The sequence below is a fragment of the Pelophylax lessonae genome (assembly GCF_965119305.1).
Source record: "Pelophylax lessonae genome assembly, chromosome: 1".
Taxonomy (NCBI): Eukaryota; Metazoa; Chordata; class Amphibia; order Anura; family Ranidae; genus Pelophylax; species Pelophylax lessonae.
This window is the reverse complement of record NC_138768.1, coordinates 144953756-144967217: the sequence shown is the minus strand read 5'-3', so window position 1 is coordinate 144967217 and position 13462 is coordinate 144953756. Positions and strand designations below refer to the sequence as shown.

Genomic DNA, 13462 nt, shown 5'->3' with positions numbered 1-13462 from the left:
TTAAAATTTTTGTTGGCCAACACCAGAACGGCCGATTGTTCGCCAGTCAATACAGAATTCGGCCGACAGACAGCAGATTAGCAAGACTGGGCATGCTCAGAAAAGAAAAAAGACAAGGAAAGTTAACCATCACATGACATCACTTCTGCAGTCGGCTGTTGTTGGCCGACAAAATTTGTGTTGCAGTTTTCAACAGACACGACAGCCCTGGACAAAAGACGGCCGATCGTTCGGCCGACGATCAGTACGTGTGTACGGGGCTTTAGAGCACTAGAATAAAAGCCTTAGCTATTAGATACAGTATAACTCTGAGAGGACCCCTCCGGTGTATGCAAAGAAACTCTTTAATTTAAAAAATACATTTTGAAAGAATCATAAAATTGTTTTCTAAAATCATGTCACACAATCTGGCTGGTTTGCTTCCAAACCATTAAAATACCGAAGCATAGGAGGAAGGGTCACTGCAGAAGCTCAAACTGGGAACATATGATTTAATCACATGACACGGGAAGGAAATATATCCTGCAAAACACTCCTTAGGCATGACACAGGTAGGTTTTCTATAACACACATAGAGGTATGTTCATGTGAAAGCAGAATACATTTTGGGGAATTTATCAAATATAAAGCAGCTAGACTTATACTGATGGCCTAGTGCTGAGGTCTTTTGTGTTATGTGTGTTGTATTATGCCTGGTTGTCTTTGTTCTATGTGTTTCTTTGTTTGCTACTGCAAAATTAATAAAAATACATTAAAAAAAAAAAGATGGAGCAGCTGTGCATGGCAACCAATCAGCTTCTAGCTTTCATTTTCAAAACTTACCCGAACAAGCTAAATATAGAAGCCAATTGGTTGCCATGCACAGCTCCCCCAGATTCCCCTCATTGTATATACAGTATATAAAAAAAATATTAGATTTTGAGTCAGTTAAGTACTTTAATAACCGTTTATGTGCTAAGGTTTTCAATACCTTTCAACAATGGAATCTAAAGGTGGCATTTACAAAAGTACTAAAAAGGTAATATAAAATGTTATGAACTGAATATCACACACAGTACACTCTATTATCTGCCCATTGGTGCAATTTTTAATATAAAATCTATTATAAAATTGTCATAGTTAACCTTTTGGCCCCTTTCAGATAGAGCAGAATCAGTCAAGTGGATCCGCCTGCTTAGCAGGGGATCTGTCCACTGATCCCTGCTGAGCAGGTGGACGGCAGGTCCGTGTCCGCTCCGCTATGCAGAGCGGACCTGAACACAGCCAGCTCTTCTCTATGGGGCGGTTGGATGGAAACAGATTGACTGTCCGTTTCCATCCAACTGTCATCCAATCCGATCCAAAAGGATCCCCATCAGTCTGTTTTTAGCAGGTCGGATGCCGGTGGGTGTCAGAGGAGACATGTCAGCTGACATCCGCCACTCCATAGAGAGCAATGGGTTGCCTGATCGGGTCCGCCTACAAAACTGACAGATGGACCCGATCGGTCCACTGGTGTGAAAGGGGCATTATTATTATTGCTTTATGATACACGAATATCTAATTTTATATTTACATACCATATACCAATAATATAATGAACAAATGAAACTATATGCTTTGTGGCTGGGAACACCTTGTGCCAACATGATTGGAGTAATTTCAATCACAAAAATTTAACCAAGTTTTAGGAACATGGTTATAGACCTCTGTTAAATACAAGTACATTTACTATGATGAATTCAATTAAATTTACCATTGGTAGTCACCCAAGCCATGATACATGCTAAAACGGAAGCGATACTGTTGGACAAACTGACCCCTTATGAAAAACTTTGGAGGCCCTGGATTGACAATTGCCTGCCTCCAGGCTTGGACGATTCCCCCGTACTTTCTTGAACTAAGGTCCTCACTACCTCGCCCTACATACCCACCTGGGCCCCCAGTGGTGGTTCGGGACTCTCTCCAGGCACCTGATATACCCTCCCCTCCTCAGCCCCTTCCACTCCCCCTGATTTCCTCCCCCCCCCTTTCCCCCCCTAATTGCCTCAGGCATTCCTGTACCTGTTCTTGTCACCTATTATGGCTGGGTCTCATTCCTCAGTTATTCTTCAAACTTCATTACCACATGGCGACCTAGACCACTCCTGCACCTTGTGGTCGTCCTCTATATATGTTTGACGAGGCTACAAGGCCACCTTTTATTCAATCTTAATGTTACTTGTTACATGGTTGTTATATACTTCCTTTGAATTTTTTCTGTGACATGTTCAATCTCTATATGTACTAATTCTACATACCGACATTGTCTTGTCTGCCTTTCATTACGCTTCAATAAAATTGTTTGAAAAGAGAAATTTACCATTGGTACTGGTTATGGTAACATTAACCATGTTTAAACCTTGGTGAATGTGATGGCTGTGAACGATCAAACCACTGAATGTGCAGTGAATGTTTAATTTACAGTAGGAGCATTTCAGTACAATAAGTATAATTTCATTGTGTTATCAGTTCAAGGACAATTCATACTTGCTTACGTGGTATTTTCTTCATTACAGTTCGAGTCCTCCATGTCCACAGAATCATACAAGCTTAAGTTCGTATTTGTCAAATCCAGTTGCGTCTGATTCTTGAATCTGATTATTATTCTCTTGAATCCAAAAAGAACACAAGTGGTGCCGTCTATGGTGACATTGACAGTGTTCCTGGCATGGACGTTATTTTCATAGTTCACTTCTTTGGTCATTGTCTCCTTTTTTATTATGTTGTAATATAATTCCTGTATTATAAAATAATATTTATTACCAGCCAGGTGCCAAACGTGAAATATATCGGCTGATCCACCCCCCTCCCCCCCCCCCCAAAAAAAAAAATCTGCTCCCCTAGCAAAAATATGTAACTCCAAACATGTAAAAGGGATATGCTTGATGTAAATGAGTCTATCTATCTATCTGTAGATATGAAAATATAGTACACCAGCCCACCTTTTTCAGCCCTGCATGGCGCAACTGAAAATCTTGTTCCATGTTGTGGATGTCAGGATACCCTGAAAAGACAACAGAGGATACTTTAAAACCGAATGTAATCAATTTGACAATTTGCCACAACTTATTTAAAGCCGAACTCCAGGCAAACATCTGCATACACCATTGAGTCACATAAATTGAAACAGTTTACCTGCCAAAAAAATTGTATTGATGTAGCACCCTCCTAGACAGGAGCTAGGTAAAAGCATCTATTTTGCTCCTGCTGCTTATCAGGGGAGCTGATCAATTAGTTTGGCCTGTCCAGGTGTGATTCACAGGGTCTGAGGGAGTGTCCCCACTGCAGCCAATGAGGGAGCTCATTGGACAGTGGAGGAAATCTAGCCAGTGGCACACTCTCTTTTATGTCAGTTCCAGTGGGAGGGCATTCCTGCAATGCATCCTAGGATTGGCCATAAATAGGGCGGGAGCATGTGACAGGGTGTCTTTTGGTGGGAGCAAAGTCCCAGAAGGAGGCGGACGGCTGTCTCTCCTCCTGCAGAGTGGGGAAGGTGGTCCAGGCGGGCAGCCTAGGGATCAGGAGTGGAGCTGGGCTGCAGAGGATCCAGTGTGCTGACCAGTGGAGCTGCTGGGCAGTGGCCTATGGTAAAAACAGTATATTGAGTACTAAGGGATCTGCCCAGGGGACCACTTCAGAGAAGTCAGGGGATCAAGGAGTTAGCTCACACAAGGAGTGTATCAGTAAAGGGGGTGCCGTGTAGTAAACCCTGAAGATTAGGAACAAAAGGGGGTGCCAGGAAAGGCCCTGGACATTGTTCAGCAGTACAGTACAGTTTGCTTCAGAGTACAGATTACATCAGAGAATTGCTTCAGTGCTGCGTCACAGCAGTGGCAGACTGAAACCAGCGCCCTAGCCTTGACTAGCTCAATTTCAGTGTTACTCAGCATTAACTAGCGTCAACCAGCATTTATTCAAGTCGTCCCTGCTCATTATGCATAGTTTGTTTAGTTGGAGTATCCCACTCATCCCTTCTCCTATCCTAGTTCCTAATAAAACATAAAAACCCCATCCTACGCCAACTTATATTTAGGAGCCTGGGAAGAAGATTTCCTTACTAAAGAAGAAAATGCACAGTTTGCAGACAACATCCTTCTATGGCAGCGCTATATAGACGACATTCTGATCGTTTGGACCAGAGAATCAGATAGACAATCTGAAAGTTGCGTTAAATAACAATACATACAACATGTATTTCACCTTGAACTACAGTGACAAGAAAGTACCGTTTCTCGGCACATGGATTTACAAAGAACAAGATGGACGAATAAAAACCACACTATATAGAAAGGAAACCGCAGGCAATTCAATCCTGCATGCCACAAGCTTCCACCCATCTCCACTAAAAAAGGCAATACCCTACAGTCAATACCTGAGGATAAAGCGGAATTGTACCAACACACAGGACTTCAAAAAAGAAGCCGATGCTCTCACCACCAGACTGATGGAAAGAGGTTACACCAAAACCTCACTCAGGAAGGCTTACAACAAAGCGAATTCAAAAGAAATTACTATTACTATTACTATTCAAAAAACCATCCCAGGATCCAAAACAACAAGACCAAAAAACGTGAATCATTTCGCGATACACCAACGAGCACACAAAAATAAAAACTATTTTGGAAAAACATTGGACAATCTTGAAAGAGGATCCCACAGTGAAGGAGTTTGTTACCGAGCATCCCCCAATTACATATAGAAAGGCTGGATCAGTTAGACAGGGACTGGTCCATAGCGAGTTCAAAGAAGGAACACGCAAGGATCCATGCAAAACCAAAGGCACATACCCAATGCGGATCATGCAATCAGTGCAAAGTCATAAGAAAATGCATTAGAACGACTCTACCCAACGGGGAAACATTCAAACCCAAACATTTTGCCAATTGTCGAACAAGAGGCGTTGTATATATGATGAGATGCGAATGCAATGCCTTCTATATAGGCAAGACAAGACAAGAATTTGGGAAGAGAATAAATAAACACGTTAATTCAATGAAAATGTGCAACTTCCATCTACCGCTAGGTCGACACGTGGCCTATAAACATGTCTACAAGATGCCAGACATATCTTTTATGGCCCTAGAACGGATCCATATCCCAGGAAGAGGGGGCGATTGGAATAAAACCCTGCTTCAACTGGAGATGAGATGGATTAAACATCTCAAAGCAACCACGTTTCCAGGCTTAAACGAATCAGAGAGCTATGCCCCCTTTCTAGAAGGCTTCGCATCAGGGAAGACGGATTAGAAAAATATCCACAGACTAAAAGATATATAAAAAAAATCTCAGAAAGTCCATTCACCAAAACTCTTGTCCCATATACACACTAGAAAAATATCACTTAACAACACTCCACCAAGAGGTGATACAAAGAGTTATCATGGGTATATCAGGTGCTCACACACCATTACCCATAATACTATCTTGATAATTCACTCGTAAAGATCCATTCACAAAAAAACTTGTCGAACGATCGGCACCAAAACTTTTCTTTGGAAAACAAAACCATACTGACATCATGAAGGAAACTCCTTCTGAAGACAAGAGAAAATATGTTTTTCCTTTAAAACACCCCGGATGTTTACATCCCTGTGGGTGATAATCAGTGATCGCAGAAAACAAAAGATTCAGCAATAGAGGAATGTATCCTCCTGTTTTTAAAGCCGTTTTTAAAGCCTTATTTAAACTTTCTGACGGACCACCATCCGCATGTCCAATGTAGACACCACCCCAACCTTCCCCCTTCCTGCCTTTATCCCGATCAGAATGATACTGCTGTTAAGATTAGACTTGATTATATGGCACATTGAATGTCGATTATGTATTTGTTTATATACCATTACTCTCTATGTACAAAACAATGTGTAAAAATCCCTGTATGATAATCCTCCCAAAAATAGCACACCCGGCACGGTAAGCCCCTGTGAGGATCCCCCCCCTCCAGGGACATTCTTGTAGGCACAGCCAACCGCCACCAACATCGGCTCCTCAGACTCCTCAGTCTGAAATCCCTGTGTCCCATCCGTGTCGGCGGCCGCGCCAGTGAACACCAGTGGTGGAACCTGGAAGCGCACTCGTCCACCCGACGCAGGCGCACCAGAGATACACACCAGCTGTGTAGGATCAGGCATCAGATGTGCGGCGCCTACGGCGCATGCGCGAGCCTGACAAAATGGCCGGGGAACCACTGCCTATCTCATTCCCCTGCAGAACGGGGAAGAGAGAGGACTGAGAGCGGAGAGACTGATTAAAATGTACGTTTTTCAAACACCTCCTTGAAATAACTTGTATATACTGTGAAGCAAAACAAACATACCTAGTAACCAGGGATTTCTCAATTAAGTGCGATCTGGCGGTAAACACCCACCTCGAGGGAACCCCACAAATTGCTGTATGAATAATCGCCTGAAATCAAGACCTAAGGTATCCACACCACCTCTCCTGAAATTAACCCCGTAAATCTCTTTCCAATCTGTATTTCAATTGCGCAAATATCCCTCTCACATAGATCAGTACAACTTAAAGGCAAAGAATATTTATGAAAGGGACCGGTCTGCTATATACCGAACCCAAATATCCATTGGGGGAGATCTATATGACCCACCCCTAACCTTGTACACTGCTGTATGTAAGTCCAACATATAGTATACTTTTAAGTGACTGAATTTGAAAGGAATCTTGAAATTGAATCTTACACAATTTTTCAGGAAATCGCATAGGTTCTCGCTGTGCTAAGAAAGGGAGCTACCCCAGCATACAAGGATTTAAAGAGAAAATATGTATGTATTAACCCACAAATTACCCACCACAATTAAATCAAGTGGTGGAAATAATAATATCTAACACCATATCTGTATTTAACCCACAGAAATGGTGACTGTTAACCTTGAAAAAGGCTCCATAGGGGCCGAAACGCGTAGGAACATAGGAGACATCTCTGATCTGGAAACCCAAGCTTAAACAGCATGGAATGACAGAGATATAACCTTTAAAGTCACCATTAACCACGTGTCATGAATTTTCTATCTACTACACACTATCACAAGGGTCTATAACCCAACCACGTAATGTACTCAACTGTACATGTGTTTTAAGTATTAAATACCACTTCATTATTACCATTTATTTTACTTGTACTTTTTTCGTGACAAACCTTACCTGCCTCCAAAGTCCCACCCTTTTATTTGGCCTGAGGTACCAACAACCCACAAAACTTTAACCAGGGACGACGGCAAACCCGACTACACACAGGATCATAGAGATCAAAAAACCCCTCCACCAAAACATAAAAACCAAAGAAACTGGACTGGTCCTTGTCTGAGGTAGAAATCACTTGGAAACATGTCTGAATGTTCTACTGTTGCTAATAATAACCCAGGGGAACCCATCTTCAGCAGCTCCCTTGGGAGTAGTGCTACATTTGTTTTCATCCAGTTCTGAGATTTACACAGCCATGCCATGTTTTTCCGCTGCAGTGAAGCAACACAGTTTGTTCGCCTCCAGGCAAACATTTATATAAACCATTGAAATAAATATATGGGAACTGTTTACCTTCCAAAGAATTTGTATTTCTTCCAATGCAATTCAGAGATTAACACAGCAGAGTCAACTCCCTTACACACACACTCCGCACCTGTAATTGAACAGTGTAGGAGTAAGAACAAACTAATAGGATGGGTCATCTTTTTTTGTTCTCTCCTGTGTGCACATGTGAATGAAGAACACCTGATTGGCCCTTTGTGTTGCCCCATCCCACTTCCTATATAAGTGCTGCTGTACAAAGAATTTTAAGTCAAATTCAGGTATTTACAGCATTGCAAGTAACAACACGTTTCATTTGTTTAATTGCAGCTTTAACCACTTGCCGACTGCCGCACGACTATTTACGTCAGCAGTCAGCCCCTCACAGGCAGATCGACGTAGTACTACGTCACTAGCCTGTAGCCTGTGAGGGTCTAGGGAGCGAGCGCGCGCTCCCGCTTCCGCGCGGTCACTCGGCGATCGTCAGTGCAGAGGGAGAAAGGCAGGCGGCTGATGTAAACAAGCCGCCTGTCATTCTCCCCTGTGTAGGAATAGTGATCATACGGTTCTACTATGTTAGACCGTTGATCACTGTTCCGACACCTCAAGCCACAGCCAATCACAGTTAGAATCCCGCCCCTAGGGACACACATAACCCCTCCCTCTCAAAAAAAGTTAACCCCTTCACTGCCAGTGTCATTTTACAGTAACAGTGCATATGTATAGCACTGATTACTGTAGAAATTTCACTGGTAACCCCAAAAGTGTCAGAAATGTCAGTCAAGGGTCCGATCTGTCCGCCGCAATGTCGCAGTACCGCAAAAAAAATCGCAGATCGCCGCCATTACGCGTTAAAAAAAAAACAACAAAAATGGAAAAAATCTTTCCCTTTGTTAGTAAATGCGATAACTTTTGCGCAAACCAATCAAAATATGCTTTTTGCGATTTTTTTTACCAAACATATGTAGCATAAAACAAATTGGCCGAAAATGTTAAAAAATCTTGATTTTTACATTTTTTTGGGGGGGGGATTTCATATAAAAAAATTTGAAAAATATTGTTATTTTTGCAAAATTGACGCTCTTTTTTTGTTTATAGCGCATGATCAAAAAATCGCACAGGTGATCAAATACCACCAAAAGAAAGCTCTGTTTGTGGGAAAAAAAAAAGACATCAATTTCATTTGGGTACAGCGTCGCTCAACCGCGCAATTGTCCGTTAAAATCACGCAGTGCGAATCGCAAAATAGGCCCTGGTCAGGAAGGGGGTAAAATCTTCCGGGGCTTAAGTGGTCTTAAGAAAATGTAGTTATTTAAATGTTGCCAATAGCCCTGAGGTGGAGAGTGTGACATCACCATCCTGCCTCTACACCTTGTCCAGTCAGGGAATGCTTTGGATTTTCTCAATGTTCAAACTCTGAATGGTGCATATGCCAAGCATCCAACATCTTGTGTTCAGAATGCAGCAGGGCGACTCCTTGACATGGGATTTGGAAGCTAGTGGAGATCACTGGAGTAGCAGGTCCTACTACAGTGATTTTCAGTTTCTAGAGGGATCCTGCCACGGTGTTAAAAGGGTTTTGTATCACCAAGGATTTGCATTAAGGCAGGTTGAGGGGCTTCAGGGTGCGCACGCAGAAGAAAATGTTTTTCAAATTTCTCTAGTAACTGATAAACCCGGTTGGGACCTGGAGTTCAGAGACTTTGTAGAGTCTAGCGTTTCGATGAAGTCTCCAATCCTGGGATCAGGTTTTGGAAACAACCATCACACTAATTGGACAAGGGTGCTAGGCTTTTAGTAGAGACCTGACTATGGTTCTGGGCTCCACCCCGACAGACAGAGGAAGTGTGGGAAGTACTTGTGTTCAAAGTAGCTGTACTTAGGAAATTGCAATCAGACTGAGTATGATTAAAATTAAGGTTATTAATGCACAGAACACCAATCCAACATCCAAAAACAATAAGAAAAGCAAAAGTGTAAAATAAACGTGACAATGAAGCAAAACCAAACTAACAACCTAACTATAATACACTATATACAAATGGAGAGAAGATGACATAACAAGGCATGAACAGGACTGGGACTGGGAGCAAGGGGAGCAGAGATAAAGTAACAGGATACAGGGAACTACAGTAGATGCAAAATACAGGATCATGCAGAGATCAGGATAATCAGCAAGCAGATAAATGGCTAACAGGAAAAAAACTGAAACATTAATGAAAAGTTAAGGAAGGGGTTATATACCCTTCCAGCAGCCAGCACCAGGTGGACCCTAGTTCTTCAGATCTGCTGCCTGCTGGGAACCACAGTGACACCAGCAGGTTATCCAGGTCCTGACAGGAGGTTTCTGACAAGGAGTCAGAAGGGCTCCACCTAGAAAGCAGGTGGGAGTCAGAGCAGCAAAGGGCTGCCAGGTATGGACAAAGTTAGTGTCTGTAGGACAAACAAGGCCAGAGCAGCAACGCTGCATGTGTAAGCTAGGAGGCTGATTGAGTATTTCTTTAGATGGAAGTGAACTGCTGGAAAAACCCTGTGAGGGAAACCAATGCATTGATTGTGTTTTGTTGAACTTTCTTTTAATAAAATTGGACACGAAAAGAAAAAGAAAAAAAAATTAGGCAAGAGTCTGCGTCCTAGAGCCGGTTCACACTATTACGTAGTACAGGACCGGTTCTAATAGGAGCGACACAAGTCGCTCCGACTTAGAAAAAAGGGTCCTGTACTACTTCGGGGCGACCTGGAGGCGACTTGCATAGACATTCATTTTATGAATATAAAACAAAAGAAATACTGCGCTCAAACACTCACAAAACGCAATAATGTGCTTATGTGCATAACAATCCAAATTGGTAATAAATAAATAGTTAAATGTCCTTATGTAGGTGAATAAATAAGTTGGTCCTTAAAGTGCTCGGTGCAAGAAGGATCTTTCAGCAGAACCGAATATCTTGGACTAGATGTGAGGGACCTCCACCAGTGTATCCACCCAGTGCTTTAGAATAGGTACTCCTTACCAGAGCTGGTTGACCCCTTGATTATAGGGGGTCTCAAACAGCGTTTGATCTCCACATGGATTTCCAAGCTATCCTTGCAATATCCTCATTGGTAAACAACCTCCACTATTATAAGAGACTCCAGGGATCAATGGTACCATATATATAGAAAATAGAAAGGAAAACTCCAATGGTGTAGTATGTCTAATATTCGGGATTTATTAGTATAAATTGCACTTACTCCATTCCGAAATAAGATAAGCCTTCATTCCAATAATACAACGCTCAGGATCTGGTGGATGGGACGCTGCTCCGCTCCTGCGTTCCACCAAACCGGAACTCTACGGTCTCACGTTCCCGGCGCACGTTTCGTCAGCCGTGCTGACGTCATCAGGGGATCAGGTGGGAGCCAGAGCAGCAAAGGGCTGCCAGGTATGGACAAAGTTAGTGTCTGTAGGACAAACAAGGCCAGAGCAGCAACGCTGCATGTGTAAGCTAGGAGGCTGAATGAGTATTTCTTTAGATGGAAGTGAACTGCTGGAAAAACCCTGTGAGGGAAACTAATGCATTGATTGTGTTTTGTTGAACTTTCTTTTAATAAAATTGGACACGAAAAGAAAAAGAAAAAGAAAAAAAAATTAGGCAAGAGTCTGCGTCCTAGAGCCGGTTCACACTATTACGTAGTACAGGACCGGTTCTAATAGGAGCGACACAAGTCGCTCCAACTTAGAAAAAAGGGTCCTGTACTACTTCGGGGCGACCTGGAGGCGACTTGCATAGACATTCATTTTATGAAGTCCGTGCAATTCGCGCTGAAGTCACGGTGCACGCGACTTCACAGGTCGCTCCCTAAGTCGGAGTGACCTAATGTGAACGGGGGCGGAAGCTCTATCATGCCACTTCCAGTATGCCACTTGCAGCACCCAGCATGTTTCCTCTCCTGCTGGCTGTGTTGGCCCCTATCTTTTGTTTTATACCGTTCAGATAATACTTACTGTAAACATTATGCTTATGCATTTTTTAGAATTGTATTTTTATAAGGAATCTGCAGCAATATGTTATTCTTTGTAAAACACATATTTAAAGTAAAATTCCACTTTCAGTTAAAAAAAAAAAAAGTGATATAATACATTTTTGCAATTTAATTTAATCAAAAATACTTTTCAGTTACCATCTGTGATGCAGCTGCTGTGATAAAATGTAAAAAAAAAAAAAAATTAAATAATGTGGCTTTCCTGCAATGTGGAGCACTGGAGGTGTTCCATACAATGTATGTGCACAAAACTCCCAGTGAAAGTGTTATTTCCTGCTTGTATGACTGGCTCACTGCCTATTGAAGAGGCTTGCCCTGTAAGAGCTCATGTTGATAGATGTTTTCCCTTTGAAATTAAAGGAAAAGTGTACTTCAATCCTGCAGCACTGGTGAGATGCTGCAGCTGTTCCACATCAGCTCTAAGCCAGAGAACTGAATGATCACATGACCGATGATTGCTCACTTCTTGGTCTGCTCAGAGCGGAGAGTGGTGACTGTCAGTTGCTGCTCTCTGCTCTGCTCCTCCAGTACTTACTGGAGTGCCAGGCTGAAGAGGGGCCAGCCACAGATGGCTTGTCAGAATCCTTCCAAAGCCCCTCCTGTGACCCACAAGAGAAGGTTTTTTGGCAATACTTCTCATAGCATCGCATACTAGCACTTTATGAAATGCTTACCTTAGAACGAAGACCTCCAGCGGCGAGTTGTCACCACTGCCAGGGCTTCCCTCTTCACCCAATCTTCCTTCCACGTTCGCATCCTCCGACCTTCTGACCGGCCTGCTCTGCAAGTACATCACTCATGTGCACGGGTGTCATGGACCGCGGCAAGGAGCTCTAAAGGGACAGCACAGGTTGGGAGATTTTCAATGTGCCTACACAGGGTTTATTTCCACTTTAAGCAGTACGCATGTCAGTTCAAAGATTGTTCAAAGATTGTGTTTTAATACTTTGGACACAGCATGTATTTTAAGGTGTACAAAGAGCAAAAGACTCCTGCGCTTGAGAGGTGACCTTGCGGCTGGTATCCTGAAAATGCAATTCAGGTCGAATTGTAGTAAATTCAGGCTGTGCTGGCACTCTCAACGGGTCGTGGTAACCCAAAGCAGATACTAGAAAAGAGAAATGGACAGAGGGCGCACCAGCCTAGCGCATTATCTTTAAAACAATTTATTGTAATAGACATGTATACATATTATACTCACAAAACGATTATGAAACACGGGCAATAAACAACGAGGGACCACCAGGGGTCTCTACTGGGCATCCTCAGCTGCCGCAGGCCGTGGAAGGATGTAGACCTCCAAAAAAACTCTTACGCGTTTCGGGGTGTTCCCCCTTCATCAGAGCTGTATTTTAAGGTGTGCTTGAACTAGGGGGAAAGCATGCAGCAATTCTTATCAATAGTTACATTTCCCTTTAAACACAGCTGCATGTATTCAAAAGGTAAATGTAGAATTTGACTAGATTGTCCATCGACATGAACTAAAAGTTTCCTTACAGGTACCCCTGATTTAGAATGTTGGTTGGAAACATTCTTGTTTAACGGTTGAAGGCACTGCAGGTTTTTGTTCTTTTTTGTTTGTTTTTTTTATTTAGAGATGAGCTTGGGCGTGGACCCTAATCTGAACCTACCTGAGGGAACCCGCTGGGAAGCTGTCACTATACTGGACCAATCATAAGCAACCAAGGAATTCTCAGCCCTACAGCCAAAAGTATACACGCCTTTTGTATAAGTGCAGGTACTGGACAGGAAATGTCCCAGCCACAGATGATTGGCCTGTACAGGTGACAGCTTTCTAGGGTTTGGATCCTAGTCTGAACAGGCTCCAGCTCATATAGTGATAATGAAGGTTTGCTAAAATCCTTGCAACGTATGAAGTTCATATGGTGGTGAT

The 13462-nt window shown here is 42.7% G+C and overlaps 1 protein-coding gene across 2 annotated transcripts in view; it reads right to left on the bottom strand.

The window, feature by feature from the left end:
- LOC309565117 (V-type proton ATPase subunit S1-like protein) overlaps positions 1-13462 on the bottom strand; it is a 67807-nt gene that overhangs the window by 18628 nt on the left and 35717 nt on the right. For both annotated transcript variants that reach the window (XM_082269897.1, XM_082269898.1), the window contains 2 exons: positions 2964-3025; positions 2517-2758 (listed from right to left, as the gene is read on the bottom strand). In XM_082269897.1, the coding sequence (XP_082126023.1) occupies positions 2517-2758; positions 2964-3025 (304 nt within the window). The remainder of the gene's footprint in view (positions 1-2516; positions 2759-2963; positions 3026-13462) is intronic.